This window comes from Rhinatrema bivittatum, chromosome 9 (assembly GCF_901001135.1).
Source record: "Rhinatrema bivittatum chromosome 9, aRhiBiv1.1, whole genome shotgun sequence".
NCBI classification, from domain to species: Eukaryota; Metazoa; Chordata; class Amphibia; order Gymnophiona; family Rhinatrematidae; genus Rhinatrema; species Rhinatrema bivittatum.
In genome coordinates this window covers 181,636,211-181,655,801 of record NC_042623.1, presented here as the reverse complement: position 1 = coordinate 181,655,801, position 19,591 = coordinate 181,636,211, and the positions used below count along the sequence as shown (strand labels likewise).

Here is a 19,591-nt window from a genome sequence, read left to right as displayed (position 1 = left end):
GCATCTGCTCTTCAGAACAGTTACTAGAAATTGAGTGATCAAATCAGAGATTAGACACATTAAAATTATAGCATGGCTTTATTTATTCCTCACTGAATATATATTTGATTAAAAATGTAACCTGAAGTAACCCCCTGAAATATTTCACTTTTGGGTTTATTTAGCCAATAAGACATGGATTAAACAGCACATGAACAGCACAATTAAATCACAACACTTGCCTCGAGATTTAAGAAATGCACACAACTCACAAACTATGAAACCAGTAACATTTTTATTATAAAAGTCACTTGTTCAACAGCTTGTGATTCAAATATATTAACTTTGAAAACGTTCACAGCAAAACTTTCCCTCTGCAGAAGCAGCACCTCCCTGTGCATCTTCCTTAACTCTGAAAGTCCCCCCCGAGAAACACACAGGGACCCTCTAGGCTAGAAACAAAACTGACACCACGTTGGCTACTTCAACAACGAAACACTTTTTTTTTTGGCCTGGCAGTTCCTCCTTTCTCTTTCAGCTCAATCAGAACTGGTGCCGGAATTCTAGTGCTACGAGCTTTCAAAACTCATAGCTTCCTGGAGATTTCCCCCCCCCCCCCTATTTAACAGGCCTCCCCCCTACCACCCATCACCCCGCCTCTTCCTACTCTGCTCATCACAGCAGCAGGAGCCTCCTGAAACCCTGTATCACCTAAATCCCATGTGTCGGGCCTTAATGACGAGCACGACTCTCCCCCCCGACGCCGAGCTACCAGGGGGTGGTGAACATGCTCTGCAGGCATTACCAGCCCCAACCAAGCCCAGGGTGTGGCAGATCAAACCAGAACCATCCGCCGAATCTCCGGGCTGGCCCGACTACTGCTACACGGAGCAAAACGGGAGGAGGTAAACGTCCAGCGCTTATAAATTTAATACAGCTATTGCCAAGATCAAAATTTAAACTTGTTGTTCACGTTAAACTAGATTATTTTTAAGCTGACATGGTTTCTGTCTGTGAAGGAGAGGGGGAAATTTAATATATGGGAACTCTCTTGCTCTGGCTCTCCACGTCTTTCCCCCAAAGAGATGTAAAAATCATGTTAAATTCTGAAAATAAAATCGGCAACACAGTTCAGGAACCTGCCACAAAGGTGAAATTATTGCCGGCTTGGTTGAAAACCGGTGCTGAAAAAGCGAGCTCCGGTATCACCGTCTGTGCCATTTTAGTCGATCAACTGGGAACAAGAGCTCAGCTTTAAACGGAAGCAAAACCTACTTAAAATTCAAAGCCCTCCCCACCCACACCTGCACGGGGCTCCAGTGGCCAACGCAGCTCCAGCCCTCACCCTCCTCAGACTGCTGGCCAGAGGCTGCAGTTGGGCTCGCACTGGGAACCCACACCGAGCCAGGACATGGGAGGGCATTCCCAGCAGTGAGAATGAAACCCAAGGACTGGACAATGATTGTTTCAGGCAGGTGTTAGCTAGAGACGTTTTATACTTAACCCGGTACATTTTAAGCTGCCATTAAGTGCTGATTTGAATGCATTAAAATACAAGCTATAAAAATAACCCAGGAGTGTAAAAAGGAGGAGGACTCTGCTTCTGAGCTGGGGGGGGGGGGGGGGGGAGGCAGGGGCACATGGTGGGAGCGGTGAATTCAGGAAAAGGGATGAAGGCTGCTATCACCGCCGTGGCCCCTGCTGGCCACAGTCATAGCGATGGGGAGTGTGCCTCGGGGGGGGGGGGCTGAGGTCCCAGAACTGCCCATTCTGTCTGTACCAATGGGGTTAGCAGGGGAGGGAGGGGTAAAGCAAAAAAAATACAAAAAAACCCAAAAAAACCCACTTTATTCTTCAAGTGTAGCAGACTTTGATTTTATACACGGTCCTGATGTATGCTTCTCTCTCTAGTCTAAACACTTGCACTCTCTCGTGCTCTAATCTCCCCACTGCCATGATAGCCTGTACCCTAAAATTCCCTCCTGCTGTGCACAACTCTCCAACACCTCCCACCGCTGCTTCTGCTTAAAAAAAAAAAGAATAAAAATAAAATAACCTTGAGAAACAGAACAGATTTTATTTGGGAGTTACAAAAGTCAAAAGCTCATAATATTCCATTCTGTAAAGGTAAAGAGAAGTAGCCCGTTAAATTCTCGTAACACATCAGCAAAGAACGCACTCCTCATTGGCTCCTATGGCAGGCGCTTATAGATTCACCGTCACTCTGAGTTTAAGGGACGGGGCTTACCCCTTCTGATCTGGTAGCCCGGCCTGTCCTAAGGACACGGGGGTCTCTCGCAACTGCCACGTCAAGAACCATAAATCCCTCCTCCTGCTTCTAACGGGGAACTTCACAAGAGGTCGTCCCGCCCCCCCCCCCCCCCCGCCCTCTTCCATCCCCGTAATTTAAAAAAAAAAAACTTTCCAAGGTTGCTGGGGTAAGCCACAAATGCACGCCGCATGGTTGTTTGGTGCCCCCGTATGCTTGGCTGGTGCAAACAAGGACCAGGCCTTTAAATAAAAACACAAAAAAAAAAAAGCCAAGACGGAGCAGAAAGAACGGGAAAATCGTTTTATGCCCTTTCGATAAAGAAAGCAATTTAGTTTTCACTTGTCAGATCCTCAACTGATATAAAAAATGTTTGCGCTCTGCTGGTTTTGCTGCATAGCTCTGCTCGTTATACGTGTACAAATCGTTCAGTCACCTGTAATAAGCACGCACAATGCTATCACTTGCTTGGCTACTGCTGTAACCAAACCCCATCATTTATTGCCGTTTCTGTTCTTTGGAGGGGCAGGGGGGGGCGGCGGCAGAGGAATAAAAATTCAAAAGTAAAAACAATAAAAAAGTCTTTTACTTCATTTGCATCAAAGAAAAAAAAAAAGGATCTGCTGCCTGTCGGGTCGGTTTCTGAACAGCAACTTCTTGGTTCTCTTTCTCAAATCCTCCCCCCCACCCCCCCCCCCCCCCAAAAAAAAGAAGAGAGAACACAACTGGAACAAAAATCCCCCCCAAAATGGCCGAGTCCATGTATAGAAAAGAAAAGCAGATCTGGGGGTGGAGAGAATCTATCCCACCGTGACAAATCTGCTGCCTTTCTCAGACATCAGGGAACTCCTCTGCTCCTTCAGGATCCTAAAGCGCTCGTTCAGCGTTATTCCTGTCTGCAAATGAAAAAGAAAGAAAGATGCTGAATCCAAAAACACCTCCTCACCTGAGGAACTTACTCCTTTACAACTGGGGGGGGGGGGGGTTCGCACTTTACATGGGGCTTTGAAATCCCACAGCTGGGAAGGGTCCATGCTACTTGCTGCTCTAGGTTTAGTCCTGCTGATGAATCCCTGCGCCCTCTGCAGCTGGGGACAGAAGACAAGGCACAGAGAGTAAAAAAAACAAACAAACAAACACAAGAACAAAATAAACTGGATGGTCACCTGCTTTCCCACACTGTTGATATCGAACTGGAGCGCTACTCCTTTGGGGATCCTCGGTTCCGACGAATCCTTTTTCATCAGGAATGCTGGTAGAAGAGGATGGGTTAACCTGGACCTCGCTGGTCTGCAATGACACACACACAAGACTGATTCTACGGCAGCAGGCTGCGGTGGGGAAGCAAGAGGACTACTGGCATAGCCAACTGGGTCAAAGAATACGGGGATCATTTGGTCAGCTCGCAGAAAGCATACGGTGAGTTTTCTGACTGGTTGATGGTCGGTCATAGCCACATCACAGCTGCACCACATTCAGATAATGCTTCAGACTGCACATTCACGTTGTATTTGGATACAAAATGGGAGAAATTACTTACCTGATAATTTTGTTTTCCTTAGTGTAGTAGACAGATGGGACTCAGGACCAATGGGTTATGCTCCCCTTCCAGTAGATGGAGAAGGAGTCAGGTTGCAAAGCTGACATCACCCTAGATACACCTCCCCTGCAGAGACCTCAGCTCTCCAGTATGCTCTTCAAAAGCCACCGTGGACATACTAATGAAAGGACTTAATTGAAAATATGATTAAAACGTGATTTAAAAAAACGGATAACCGTAACTGTACTCAACCAACCATAAACACTGAGCTCCAGTAAGAATACAGGTACTTTAATCTAGGGACTGGATGAACAGTTACCATGATCCCTTGGATTCGAGGCCCATTCCACGGGAGGACCTGAGGCACAGGTTTTGGGCAGCCGAGGGCGGGATGCTGAGTCCATCTGTCTACACTAAGAAAAACGAAAATTACCAGGTAAGTAATTTCTCCATTTCCTAGTGTGCAGCCAGATGGACTCAGGACTGATGGGATGTACAAAAGCTACTCCCGATCGGGGCAGGAGGCTGCCCACTGACCAGTTAACACCGCTCATGCAAAGGCAGCATCCTCTTGGGCCTGTACATCCAGGCGATAAAACCTGGAGGTGGTGTGCAAGGAGGACCACCTCGCCGCCTGCCAGATATAGTAGTCCAACCTCTGCCCCTGAGACTGCTTGAGCCCTAGTGGAACGAGCTTTAATCCGAGAGGGTAATGGCTTCCCAGGGTCCATATAGGCTCCTGTGATCACCTCCTTAATCCAGCGAGCTATGGTAGCCCGCGAAGTTGGTTCGCCCTGTTTCCGTCTGCCATGAAGGACAAACAGGCGGTCTATCTTTCAGACCGATTCTAAGATTTCCAGATACTGCACTAAAAGCTTGACATCCAAATGACGGAGGAGCTGATATTCCTCCCCATCCTTGAGTTTATCTAGGATTGGCAATGAAATGGACTGATTCAAATGGAATTCTGAGACTACCTTGGGCAAGAAGGACAGAACAGTGCGTAGCTGCAATGCCCCTGGAGTAATCCTGAGGAAAGGCTCCCAAGCATGACAATGCTTGCAGTTCAGAGATGCGACGTGCCAAGCATATAGCTACCAGGAATACCATTTTCTAAGTCAATAAACGCAAGGAAAGACTGCGCAGTGGCCTAAAGGACCTTCCAAAAATTACAACACTAAATTAAGATTCCACAAAGGAACCGGCAACCACAGAGGAGGCCGAATGTGCTTCACTCCCTTCAGAAAACGATCCACGTCCGGATGAGCCGACAGGGAGATCCCATTCACCTCACCCCTGAAACAGGAGAGCGCCACTACCTGAACCTTCAAGGAGTTAAGGGCCAAACCTTTATTTAAGCCGTCCTGCAAAAATTCCAGAATAAGTGGGATTTTGATTGCCCGAGGGGAGACACCGTGTTCCCCGCAGCAGGCCTCAAATACTCTCCAGACCCGCACATGCGCTAGGGACATGGAGAACTTCCGAGCGAAGAGTAAGATGATAATTACTGCCGCAGAATATCCCCGCTTCTTCAGGCGAGCCCTCTCAAGGGCCAGACTGTAAAACAGAATTGAGTCTGATCCTCGTGAAAGACCAGTCCCCATTTTGTAACAGGTCCCTGTGCGGTGGAAGGCACCAGGGATTCTCTACTAGGAGCCTCCGCATGTCCGTATACCAGGTACATCTAGGCCAATCTGGAGCTAGTAGCAGATTAGTCCCCTGTTGTGCTCGATTCTGCGAATGACCCTGTCCAGCAGGGGTCATGGAGGGAAGGAGTATAGCAACTCGTCTTCCGGCCAGATCTGAACGAGAGCATAGACTCCCAGGGACCACTGATTTCTTTTGTGACTGAAGAATCAAGGAACCTTTGCATTGTGGGATGCTGCTGGCAGGGTGATTGACGGGAGGCCCCAACCATACTCTATCAGTTGAAATGCTTTTGCCAACAATTCCCACTCTCCTGGATCCAGACTTTCCCTGCTTAAAAAGTCTGCTCTGATGTTGTCTTTTCCTGCAATGTGGGAGGCTGAGATCATCTGTAGATGTATTTCCACTTACTCCATAAGGAGGTCCATCTCCTGTGACATTTACTGGCTCTTGGACTGCCTGGCCCTGGAGTCTGTGGCTGAACTGTAAACACGCCAATCTGATTGCCTGGGCTTCCAGGCGATTGATATTCCAGAGGGCCTCGTCTTCTGTCCACGTCCCTTGGCCGTCAGCTCCTGAAGCTGGGCTCCCTAGCCCTGGAGACTCGCATCTGTCATGAGAACGAGCCAGTTCGGGGAGGACAGGGACACACCCCTGCTCAGATGAGCTTCCTGTAACCACCACTGGAGGTGACAGATTCCCCTCGGTAAGAGGAGACAAACCGAATGGTCTTGAGACTGTGGGTTCCAACTTAATAGCAATGAGCGTTGAAGAGGAAGCTTGTGTGCCCTCGACCACTGCACTAGTTCCAAGATTGCAGCCATCAAACCAAGAACTTTGAGATAGCTCCACACCATCGGGCATACAGTGTTCACCAACTGACACACCTGGTGCATCATCTTCTGTATCCATGTGAATGGAAGAAAGACCTTGCCCCACTTGGTGTTGAACCAGACTCCCAGATATTCCAAGGACTAGGAAGGCTTGAGGATGCCCTTGGAAAGGTTTACTACCCGAGTTCCTGTAACAAGGAACATAAGAACATAAGAACATGCCATACTGGGTCAGACCAAGGGTCCATCAAGCTCAGCATCCTGTTTCCAACAGTGGCCAATCCAGGCCATAAGAACCTGGCAAGTACCCAAAAACTAAGTCTATTCCATGTTACCATTGCTAGTAATAGCAGTGGCTAATTTCTAAGTCAACTTAATTAATAGCAGGTAATGGACTTTTCCAAGAACTTATCCAATCCTTTTTTAAATGTCAAATTTCTGAAGGGGTGAAAACACTGGGAACCTCTGGAATGACCCCTCATAGGCGAGGGGCACTGTAGCTGCTTCCTCTCATCTTCTGGTAACCGGGGAAATGGAGATTCGCCCTATTACTGGCCAGCTTTTACAACGAGCTCCCGAATAGGAATGATCCTTTAAAGGGCATCTTTGTAAGATTAGCTTTGGAGGTTGCGTCAACTGACCAGTTCCACAGCCATAGCTGTCTTCTGGCCGCCGCCACCACTGAGGCCACTCCTCTGGCCGAAGTACAGACCAAATCAGAGCCTGCGTGTTAAAAAGGCGACGGCGGGTTCCATAACTGCTCTGGAATTCACTCCCAAGTAATCAATCTCCTGAGAGAAAAGCAGACACGAACAAGCCACCAGAGCGCAACAAGAAGCGATCTGCAAGGTCATTGCTACAGTGTCAAAGGCTTGTTTAAGGATAGATTCGATCAGTCTATCATGCGCATCTTTTAAGGCCTCTCCCTCCTTCCACTGGGGGATAGTTGTTCGCTTGAAGACGGCCAAATCAATGCATACACTTTAGGGAAATGCAAAATTTCTCTCACCGCTGGGTCCAGAGGGTATAAAGCTTCCAACGCCCCGTCCCCTTTAAAACTTCTTCTGGGGTACCCCATTCCAGACAATCAACTCCTGGATAGCATCCATCACTGGAAAGTAGCAGGAGGCTTTCTGCAGGAAAATCAGAATGGGATTCTTTTTTGGTTCCTTCATAGAGTCCGCCCCATGAACTTCTAGTATCTTCAGAGTCTGGGAAACGAGAGCCGGAAATTTGTCTCTATGAAAGAGAAGTAACATGGTCCAATATGGTTCCAACCCAGGGAGGACTTCCCCATCTTCCAAGGAATCAGGATCCAACCCTTCGTCTGTGCCATCTGGGTCCCTGCCAAGAATACTCTTGGAAAGGCGATGCATATCTCGGGGTCTGCCAGTAGGAATGGGAAAGGGTGGGGATACTGGCTGAAGTTCTGTTCGGACAGGGGCAAGTGAGGCAGTAGATTGCACCTGTATGAAGGCTTGTAGCCCCTGGAAAAACTCCACCCAAGGAAAGGCATCTGGGTCCATGCCTAATCCAAGAGGTACTGGGGTGGGACCAGTTGAATTTCCCTCTCCAGTGGATGTCCCATTCAAGGGGATACTGAGGTCCGGCATACTTCCTGTTAAGGCAGAGACCAACCTGTCATCCGAATGGGAGGAGCCTGGTTTAGCAAAGTCTTAGGAGGCCAACTCCCCTTAGGCTTCCTCACAGTGCCAACATAAGTTGACATCTAGGTCCAACTGCGAGGCTCTAATATGGCAAGCATTGCAGAGAGCAAGGCATTAGGCTTCTTTGTTGGCAGTGCCATTAGCCACGGTAGTTTTGTGCTTCTTTTGGCTCTCACCTAAAAATTTATGCATACAAATTTCAAGTGTCTGGGTGGGGTGCCTCTATCAAAGCGAGAGATGCCAAGAACTCTCCTTTAGGTACCGCCACTGTGATGGACCTCAGAGTTTCCATGTGGAAACGGGAGACCTTGAGAGCTGCATTTAGTGTCTTTAAATCCAATACTGCTTGAACTGGATACGGGTGGGAAAAGAAACAGAATGCGCAACCTAAAATTGACCTCCGGCCACACTAAGCGTGTTCAGGGCCTGAACCAACAGACTCAGCAAGTCATCTCTGTGAAAAAAAGAAAAATCTGAGCAGAGTCTAAAGCGGCTCTCAATCATGGGCAATTTCTCCCTCTTCTAGAAGTGAGAAAGCCAAATCCACATCAGAATCCTCCGATGTCTCATGATCCACCCCCCCTCCCCCCATGAACATTACCAGGGACAGCCTCCCTGTGGCATTTTTCAACCATGACTAACAAAAGGGAAACCCAAGCACGTGATCCCTATGCAGTAGGTTGATTCATCTTTGCTGGGCACCTCTGCAGAAAGGTCTGCAGGCCCTGGAAACATTTCACCCAGGAGGAGGAAGAGGATGGATCTATATCAGAGTCCATAGGCCCAACCTTGCTCTCTCCAACCTCTCTCAGGAACAAGGGAGGAGAACAGACCATTACCTCGCCTTCCACTCCACTCCCTCCTGCAGAGATACCATAGGCTGTGGGGATGATACAACATGGTCAAAAGCTGTAGTAGTCAAATTGCTTTGATCATCTAAACAGCACTGAATTGCTATCAGATGGCAAGCCTCACAGATAGCAAGGTGCTTGGAGCTGTTCGTCCCTGGTGCCTAGCTCTCCTGAACTTCAGCTCTAGGTAGCCTCCTGCGTGCACACCAATGCCACCTGGGCGTACATGCACACCCCTCCAGGATGCATGCAAATACACACAAGATTAGTTCGTGGTTGTACACACACAAATACATGCGCAAATATGCATTCCAGTTTAGGTCGCAGCCTTACGTACACAAGTACCTGTGCAAATATGCGTTCAAGTCTAGGTCGCAGATGTACACGCTCAAATCTAGGCCATGGCCTTACGCGCACAGGTTCGAGCACATGCAACCGCCATGCAGTGAGAATGAGCGCACTTGACTATGCACGCGAGAAAAGAACTGCTGCAGTGGGTGGCCTACCACACGTCTAAGTAAAACCCACCTGCACCTTAAGCGTGTTTAGGCCCGGATCCGTTTAACATCCGCCACCAAACATCATCGGCCTGAAGAGCTTCTCAACAGCTCAGGCCTCTTGACTGGCTGAGAATCCATGGAGACTGGGGCCAAGAGCCAGCATCTCATTCTAAACATGCTTTGCACACATTCAAATTAAAACTGGCAAAAGACCTCTCCTCCTCCTCAGTGCAAGTGCCTCTCTGCACCTTTGTGGGACAGGGACCTGCCAGCGATAGCTGAGGAGGGATTCCCCCCTGCCTCTCCCACCAATGCTGCTAGGGTGCCGTTTACACGCTGACGGAGAAAGCCTCAGTGCTAGACCCCGTCACCCGTGAGGCTTGATCTACCGGTGCAGTCATGCTTGACACAGACACCCCTCCCCTCCTTTTGCTGCATGCACATGCTGTTCCTACCCACACCCATGGCACCACAAGCACCTCAAAGGCAAGCAGGGGAACCGTCCCTCAGTGTCAGGAAGTCAACACCCGGTCTCCTTCACAGGCAGAGAAGCTGCTGAAAAACCCCAAACCCCATCGCTGAGCTCATCAAGCTGCTAAGGTAATTTTCCCCTGCCTAGAACCCTGCTGCTGCACAGATCTTCCTCTATCTCGTTCTTTGTTCTTTTTTTTTTTTTTTTTTTTTACTGAGAACAAATAATTTACATAAAAGCCAATACTTTCACTTTAGTGCAGAGGTTCAGGTTCCAGGAGCGCAGGCCACATGGCAGATCAGAAAAAAAAGCCAGGACTTTTTTTTACTTCTTCAAAACTTTACTAAACTTATAATATCTACTCCCTAGATTGGAAACCAGAGCTGCTAGCAGAAAAAAAGAAAAATCAGCTAAATTAAAAAAAGGGACCAACTAAAAGAAAACCGCCGCCCTGAGCCTGCAGCCACCTCAGAAGCTTCGTGAAGAGGAGGGATCTGGACCACCAGATTTATAGCCCACTGAAGAAAGGAGTGAGTGTACATAAGGGTCAGCAACCCCCAGCTCGTCCACCTCGACCAGACAGGGAAGGACCCACCAGGACCCAAAAAACCCCTAGGAGAAAGGCTCATAAGTTCAAAACTGTCTCCTGACTGCAGAACTGCAGGTTTTGCACCTCTGCCAACTGCTGGAGACAGAGACATCCTGAGGGACTGCAGGTGGCACATGGGGTTATGTACAGTGTCAGTGAAATGTTCTCTGTCTCCATCTGCTGGCAAGGAGGCAAACCCCAGGAGTCTGGCCTGATCTGGGTACGTACAGGGACCTGCACAGTCACAAAATTGACATAGTCCAATCACTAAAAACTGAAAATAAAATGTTTTTGGGGGGGGGTTTTTACACCTTAGTCTGGACATTTTTTCTTCTAATCACTTTGCTCCCAGTCTCTCTTTTCCATTTTCCTCCTAATGGTTTCCCCGAGTCCTTTTCCAAGGTCTCCCCTTCTATTTTTCTCTCCTCCTGTGTTTTTGCCGGTCTGGCACTGATCTTTCCATTTCATTTCTCTCCTGACTATTCACCCATTGCTAAATTTCACCCTCTTTCCTTCCAATTCTCAGTCTCTCTCTTTATCTCATGTGCCTATCAGCTTCCCACTCTTATTCCTTCCCCAGCTTATAGTCCCCCCCATTTTGCACTCTCTCCCTAGCTCCCCATTTCCACCCTCTGTACTGAACCCATTTCTCAGCTCTCACCTGCTTTCCTCTATCTCTGTCTCTTCACCAAGTCTGCTTCCATTTCTGATACGCCTCTTCTCCCTGGTTTACAGCCCCCGTCTTACTCCCTTACCCAGCCTCCCATTCCCTCTAAGCAGCTTCATTTCCCACCCTCAGCCTCCAAAGCCTGTCCTTATCCATTACCTCTCTGCCCTTTCCTACCCTTATGAACCATCTTACGTACCCTACTCCATCGCCAAGTCCCTGCTGCCCTCCAATGCAAGTCCTCACTCTCTTCCCATCCACTCCCACTTCACACTCCATCTTTACCTAATCTGTGTCCTTGTTCGTCTGCTTTCCTATCTAAAAAAATACATAATCTCAGAGTCCTTGTTTGCCCCCATCTGTTCCCCAGTTTTTACCCCATCCCTAAGTCCCCGCCTAATATCCAAACGTTTGAAAAGTAGAACCACACTGAATATTTCAAATCACAGAGGGTGCCCTCAGCGTGGGGTTTCCCCCACCTCTTGGTGATTTTAACTTCATAGGAAAGCAGGATTCCTGGGGGCATGGCAGATAATCACACTTGGGCTGTCAGTAAAAACCGCGGGAGAGCCGGCGCTCCAAGGTGAGCGCCGGCTGTCCCGACGCGCGCCCAGGCCACTCTCCTGGCTGCGCGATAGAGTATGTAAATGAGGGCCAACGGTAAAAGGAGGCGCTAGGGACACTAGCGCGTCCCTAGCGCCTCCTTTTTGACAGAAGCAGTGGCTGTCAGCAGGTTTGACAGCCAACGCTCAATTTTACCGGTGTCTGTTCTCGAACCCGCTGACAGCCACAGGTTCGGAAAACAGACGCCAGATAAACTGAGTGTCCGTCTTCCAAGCCGCGGGCAGATTTAAATTTTTTTTTTTTTTTTAAATTTTGGGGCCTCCGACTTAATATTGCTAGGATATTAAGTCGGAGGGTGTACAGAAAAGCAGTTTTTTCTGCTTTTCTGTACACTTTCTCTGTGCCAGCCGAAATTAACTTCTGCCTTTGGGCACAGGAATAACTAATAGGCCCATCAACATGTTGCGGGCGCTATTAGTTTCGGGGGGGGGGGGGGTGGCCGTGCGTTTTCGACGCGTGGCCAAACCGGGGCTAAAGGTGCGCAAGGCCGAGCGCACCATACTGAATCAGCCCGACTGTCAGTAAAATGTCATTTGATGGCAACCCTGCCCCTCCCCTTACATTCCCAACACCCATCTCCTGCTTCACCACCCCTCCCCCCCCCAGTCTCCCCCCTCCCACCATCCCCAGCTCATGTCTGCCATCCTTCCCAACTCCTGCCTCTCCTCTGCCCCCATCTCCAGCACCAGATTGGCAGAGGAGGGCGTGCATTTCACCGAAGCTCGTTCAGTCTGACAGCCAGAACCATCAGCATTCAGCAAGTTTGAAATTTCCTGCCAGCACTTCTCCTCGCACACTGATCTCACATATTGCGAGCACAGAGGAACCGAGATGGCTCCAGTCGGTAATAAAGCTGGGTCAACCAAAGGTGAAGTCATCCCCCTGGCAGCATCCATCTTCTGCTGGTACAGGAGCCCCCGTGCACCAAGCCGGCTCTCGTGGTGGGGGGTGACCCCTTCACCTTGGGTCCATGGCGCAGCTGCTTCCTTTACTACCCTCCCCCCCACCCCTGCATGACAGCAACAGCCACCAAGGTAACAATTTATTACAAGAAAGCAAAGCACAGCTATTACTATTTGTAGCCACAGAAGCATTAGGGAATGCAACAGAGGTTGGTATTGAGCTATTAATGCATTATATACCTGATAAATGGCAGTTACTAATAGCGCATTAGCCTCCAGATACACATCCAGGAGCTGTGTATGCAGCACAGAACAGAAGCAAGCAGCCACAACTGCTGGTACTTACAAAGGGGTGTTTATGGCTGCCGGGTTGTCTATGGATATGGTCAGAATGCCCCCGCTGGTGCTGGATGTCCGCCATCTAGTTTGGAGAGAAAGAGCTTGCTGTTAGCAAGAGAAGAGAGTTTTCTGCTTCTTACTGAACCAATAATCTCACAGGGGAGCAGCACATAATCTCATCCCTCGGTTATAGCGGGGACACTCAGGAACTGGGAAATCAGCGGCATGCACGGCTCAGATTCTCCTGTGCAGTGCATTAATGCGGGCTAGTGCAATCAGAAAGTCCAGACCTTTCCAGTTTTGTGAAACCAGCTGAAAATTTAAAAAAAAATCTTGAACGTTACTGATGCGTGGCAAGTTCTGTGCTCAATTTTGAGTTTCCAGGAAATTTTCCCAACTTCCAATTTGTAGATCACAGTAATTTACACAATCACAAACATGTCAGATTTTATGTGACACTTATTTGCTGACAGCTTTAACAAAACGGCACCTGATAATCTTTCCCAAAGAGTCCCATCACATCTTATCCTGTTTTATCCAAACACCAGAAGCATTAATGAATTTCCTTGCAATTTCTAGCTTCTCTGCCATTTTGGGGGCTAAAGCACACAAGGAACTGTGTTCCCCATCCTCAGCTGTGCTTTAAGCACCTGGCAGGCTCTACACCAAAGAACCGCCCATGCTCTCAGCAGCTCCTGCAATGGATTCGTTTGATTTTTCATTTGATGTACTGCGCTCTTCATACAAAATATCGAAACAGGAATGCGCCTCCTAAAATGTATTCGTGCTCCTCTAACAGGTGCTGGCGAAAGTGTGGAGAGGTAAGTCCATACCTTCGTATGTGGTGGCACTGTCACAGGGTAAGGCAGTTTTGGGGGGGGGGGGCACTCAGGAGATAGCGGACGTTTTAGGTTTTCCCCGTTTTTATAGCGCCCCTCACTGGACTGTTGGGTAGATGGGGACAAGTCCCTAGTCCCTTACACGCAAGGGAATCTAGTCGTTGCGCCGTTGCTGGCCACCCATCGACCATCGCCACATTCTGGAAGTGCAATCCCTGCCCGGGCGGCTGACGAGCCCAGATTTGTCAGTGGACGCCTCAGGTACGTGCCCAGAAACAAGATGTTTACGTGCAGTGCTATTTGGGGGGGGGACTTGTGAGTATTATAGAACCGCTGGTTAGATGTAATTCTCTCTTTCATTTGATGGCTGATTTCCTTTTTGCACGTGTTTTTGTTATCTCACCTCTTCCTGGAGCATATGCTTTGTATAATGTTATGTTACATAACAGATACAGATGTAAGCTTACTGTGCAATGATATATTTTGTATGCCAAGAAAAATTTACAAATAAAGAGTTTAAAAAAAAAAAAAAAAAGGGAATGTGTTTCAGTAGTTAGAAGGCAGCACCCCCGCCCCTGCCAATTAGCAGAGAAAATAAACCATTTCAATGAGCAGGTACTATGGTGGGCTATGCTCACAGGTGCTAAGCTGTAATTCTGTTTTAAAAGCAACACTGGAGAGAAACACAGAAATGATGGCAGAAAAGGACCAAATGATCCTCTCAGTCTGCCCAGCAAGCTTATGCCCGTATTTGCTGTAGTATGCAGGTTACCCCCCCCCCCCCCCCCCATGCTTATCAGTTTACCAGACCGTAAAAGTCAGGGCCCTCGGGTGCTGTTTGAATCCAACTTCCCTTAACTATTGCCGTGAAAGCAGAGAGCAATGTTGGAGCTGCATCAAAAGTATCAGGTTTAGTGATTAAAGGTAGCAAAAGCCGCATCAGCAAGTTACCCCCATGTTTATTTGTGCCTCAAACCGTAAAAGTCGGGGTCCTTGTTGGTTGCTGTCTGAATCCACTTCCCCTTTTCTCACTGCCGTTGAAGCATTAACAGTATCAAGGCTTAACTGTTAAGGGTAGCAACTGCCACACCAGCAAGTTACCTCCAGTTACCCCCATGCACTCTTTTCTTAATTTCCAATCTCTAGCCTTTAGGGATCCACAGTGTTTATCCCATGCCCCTTTGAATTCTTTCACCGTTTTTGTCTTCACCACCTCCTCCGGAAGGGCATTCCAGGCATTCACCACCTTCTCTGTGAAGAAATATTTCCTGACAATGGTTCTGAGCCGTCCTCTTTGGAGTTTAATTTCATGACCACTAGTTCTATTGATTTCTTTCAAACGGAAAAGGTTTGATGATTGTGCATCATTAAAACGTTTCAGGTTTCTGAAGGTCTGTATCATATCTCCCCTGCACCTCCTCTCTTCCAGGGTGTACATATTCACATCCTTCAGCCTAAGTCTTCCAATGCTGACCCCTCACCATTTTGGTTGCTCTTCTACGGACAGCCTCTATCTCGTCTTTATCGTTTTTGAGATATGGGCACCAGTATTGAACGCAGTACTCCAGGTGAGGCCTCACCAAGGACCTGTACAAGAGCAATATCACCTCTTCTTTCTTACTGGTTATTCCTCTATGCAGCCCAGCATTCTTCTGGCTTTAGCTATCACCTTGTCACAATGCTTCGCCATTTTCAGATCATCAGACTATCACACCAAGGTCCCTCTCTCAGTCTCCCACTCCGTGCACATTAGTCTTTCACCAACCATCACATAAAGCTCTTTTGGATTGCTGCACCCCAGATGCATGACTCTGCACTTCTTTACACTTAATACCAGCTGCCAAATCTTTGACCATTCTTCAAGTTCTCTTAAATCACTTTTCATTCGCTCTACTCCTTCAGACATGTCTGCTGCAGATCTTAGTATCATTCACAATAGATAAACTTTACCTTCTATCTCTTCTGCCAAGTCGCTCACAAAGATACTGAACATTGTTCTTTCTTCATTCTATTTGCATCTCCTGCCAGTCAACCAGTTTGCAATCCATGCTACTACCTTGGCACCCACTCCTAAGCTTCTCATTTTGTTCACGAGTCTCCTATGTGGGATCATATCAAAAGCTTTACTAAAATCCATCAAGATTCTTCCCTGATCCAATTTTCTAATCACCCAATCAAAAAAATCAGATTTGTCTGACAGGACCTTCCCCTGGTGAATCCACATTGCCTTAGGTTGACCAACTCACTGGACTGTAGATAGTTCACTATCGTTTCCATCAGCAGAGTCTCCATTAATTTTCCCACCACAGAGGTGAAGCTAACCGGCCTGTAGTTTCCAGCCTCCTCTCTGCTCCCACTCTTATGAAGCGGGACCACCACCCTTCTTCTTCAATCTTGCAGCATCCCTCTCGTTTCCAGGGATCTATTGAACAGGTCCTTAAGCGGACCCGCCAGCACATCTCTGAGCTCCCTCAGTATCCTGGGATGTATCTCATCAGGCCCCATGGCCTTGTCCACTTTCGGTTTTCCTAGCTCTTCCCATATATTTTCTTTTGTAAGCAGAGTTTAGTCTACTTCACCCCCATCCACAGTCTTGTTAACTAGCGACAATCCTTCTCCAGGGTCTTCTTTAGTGAACGTCAAACTGAAGCATTTGTTTAATATTTCCGCCATTTCTTCATCTCTCTCCACACATTGATCTTTGTCACCTTTCAATTTCATTATACCACTTCAGACCTTTCTCTGATGTATCTGAAAAATGTTTTGTCACCTCGCTTTAATTCTTTGATAATCTTTTCTTCTGCCTGACTTTCTGCTTTCTTGATTTCTCCTAGCCTCCCTCAGTTTCACCAGATATTCTTCCCTGTGCTCCTCTTTTTGGGATCCTTTATATTTCTTGAACGTTGTTCTTTTTGCTTTTATCTGCCACCTCCTTTGAGAACCAGATCAGTTTCTCGTCTTACTTTTACTTTTCTAAACATACAGATTTGTTGCCTTTGTAATTGCTCCTTTTAGTTTGGCCCACTGTTTCTCCTCTCTCATTTTCTCCCATTCTTCTAATTCTACCACCAGGTACTTCCCCATTTCGACAAAGTCTGTATTTTTGAAATTGAAAACCTGAGTCTTCGCGTGACTTCTCTGTATCCTATTTGCAATATCAAACCATACCGTTTGATGATTCGCTGGTGCTGAGGTGGGCATCCACCTGGACATTAGAGTCATTATCCCCATTAGTGAGCGAGTATAATTCCCTCCTTCGTGGGTTCCATTACCCTTTGTTTGAAGAGAGCCCCTTGCAGGGCATCCACTATCTCTCTACTTCTGTTAGATTGCGCAGAAGGGATTCTCCAGTCTACGTCTGGCAGATTAAAGTCTCCAACAATTAACACTTCTCCCTTCTTTCTCATCTTCTGGATGTCTTCGACTAGATCTTTGTCTAGTGCTTAAGTTTGAGTCGGAGGCCTGTAAACTACTCCTGTGAAAATGAATGCACAACATCTTTTTTTTAGGATGGCCCATAATGTTTCTTCTCTACACTACATTCCTTGCAGTTCAGTTGCTTGGATATTGTTTTTGACATAAAGAGCTACTCCTCCCTCTTTCTGTCCTTCCTTAAGTTATAGCTGCATCCCAGTCATGAGAATCCATGAACCATGTCTCCGAATCAGCAACAATGTCCATGTCTGCCTCCACCATTGGGGCTTGCAGGTCTGGGATTTTATTGCCCAAGCTATGAGCCTTTGTAGTCATAGCTTTCCAATTTTTCTTCCTTGATTTGCTGCACTTCCTGGACACCTTTTCTGCTTTGTTGAGCTCCCACTTCCTATATTGCTTGGGGGGGGGGGGGATGTGACATGTCTATTTCATTGGCCATCCCCATTCTTTAGTTTAAATGTCTAATATATAATCTGAATTTCTCACTTAGCATCCTCCTTCCTGCTACAGACCAATGTAGGCCATCCTTTCCATACAGCCTTTTACTGCTCCATGCACAATCCCAGCCTCCAATGTATCCAAAACCATTTTCTGTACACCAGGTTTTGAGCCAGGAATTGAAATTATCCATATAGCATAGCTTCTCATTTCCCTTTCCATGAACAGGTAATACTTCCAAAAAATGCAATGGTCTTTGCAGTGTGTCTTATCTTTCCTAGATTTTGGAAATCTTTTTGTATTTCATGGATACCCTTTCTAATGAGGTCATTGGTCCCCAGATGTACAACACCACTGACATCAAAGTTCCTACTTGCTTCTTCAATGACTTGGGCTATCTGCTTTGCATTTCTACTAGCTGAGAATCCTAGAAAACATACAACTGTTGTGTCCCTATCAAAAGATACTCCCAAATTGGTTCCTCTGATGATTGAGTCTCCCAGCAGAAGCAGCTTTCTTTTATGACATTTGATTCTGTTGAAAGGTTTCTGGACTCATTGGGTGACTTCATTTTTAGAAATCACTTCAAAATCTATTGCTGAGGTTTCTTCATTCTCCAATGCAGAAAAAGCATTATGTAGGGGTAACAGTGAGGCGAGTGAATATGGCCTCATCACAGGCCATATTCTGCCAGAGCCCACTGTTATCCAATTGTTCCTGGGTTTTTGAATCCTGGATGTCTGACATCTCTCTGTGGGAGTGGGGGCTGATACCTAGAATGCTGTAAAGTTGGGGACGGTGGATGTCTGTCTATCACATGTCTTGTTCTACTAGAGCCCACTGTAAACCATTTTTTTCTGGGTTTTTGAAACCTCTGTGGGAGATGGGCAAGAGATAATGGATGGCTCAAGGAAGGAGGGTTAACTGAAACCTGGACAATTCCTTCCTTAGATGAATCAGCTCCATTTTAATTGCAGACAGCTGAAGGTAAAAGGGACAACCATTGATTCTCCAAATGATAGGCCTTGGGACATAAACACCACAATTGTTGCATTGAATGAAAGACATTTTGTTACATTATCACTAATTCTTTAAAATCATATAGATAAGGTAAGGCAGAATTTAGGCTCTAGCAAAGATTTGTATACGTATTTGAAATAAAAACTAAAAGTATTAGTGTTAGCCAGTAAAGATTATTAGGTAGAATATGAAAACCAATTTTTACAAGCAATATGTCAGTTTAAGTTACTATTATCTTAGCTGTAAGGAACTACTATGTAATAGGAGATTAAATAATTGAAGCTAAGTATCTAGGAATCCAGGGAAGATTATATAAGAAAAGTAAACTTAGGGGTGGGTGGGTAGAGAGGGAGGTAACTAAACAGTTGGGATTACTTGCAGCTGCCTCTCACAGGAAGAACTACAAACAATGACTGTCTGCTCCCAAATGCTGGTCTCTAGACCAATGAAATCTACAAAGAGCCCTTCCCTCTAGCAAATTATGAACTTTTATTTTTTTTTTCAGCCCCAATACACACTTTAGGACTTTTGTTCACAAATAACCACCCCCCCCCCCTCAAAGGCACAAAATATTCCACAAATCAGACAAGAAATATACTTAGCCCAGATATAAATAAGCAAATAATTTCAGATAACTTGTTGCTGCCTCTCACAGGAAGAACTGCAAACAATGGCTAATCAGATCCAGGAAAGCATTCTAGATTGCACACATTTTGGTTTCAGTTAAAATCTGCCCCCTCCTAAAAACCAAGGCACACAATTAATCAATTATATACAACTGCTATACTAGGCTCAAATATATATTAACAGTAAAAAAATTCACTTTGCGAATTCAGGAAGTCTTGTCAATCCAGGAATACCTGCAGTCAGGCAGTGACATCATCGATCAGAATGGCTGCTTAAGTCCGAGGATCCCGATTTGAATCCACAATAATCCCCCTCCGTCGTGCATTCGTCTCGTTCTCCAGACAGCTGACACA

At 46.8% G+C, this 19,591-nt stretch overlaps 1 protein-coding gene across 1 annotated transcript in view; it reads right to left on the bottom strand.

The window, feature by feature from the left end:
* Positions 1 to 257: 257 nt before the first annotated feature.
* FYTTD1 (forty-two-three domain containing 1) overlaps positions 258 to 19,591 on the bottom strand; it is an 80,197-nt gene continuing 60,863 nt past the window's right edge. Inside the window, exons 7-9 of the mRNA XM_029615561.1 lie at positions 12,887 to 12,961; positions 3,415 to 3,538; positions 258 to 3,144 (exon numbers count right to left, since the gene is read on the bottom strand). Of these exons, the coding sequence (XP_029471421.1) occupies positions 3,049 to 3,144; positions 3,415 to 3,538; positions 12,887 to 12,961 (295 nt within the window). The 3' untranslated portion in view covers positions 258 to 3,048. The remainder of the gene's footprint in view (positions 3,145 to 3,414; positions 3,539 to 12,886; positions 12,962 to 19,591) is intronic.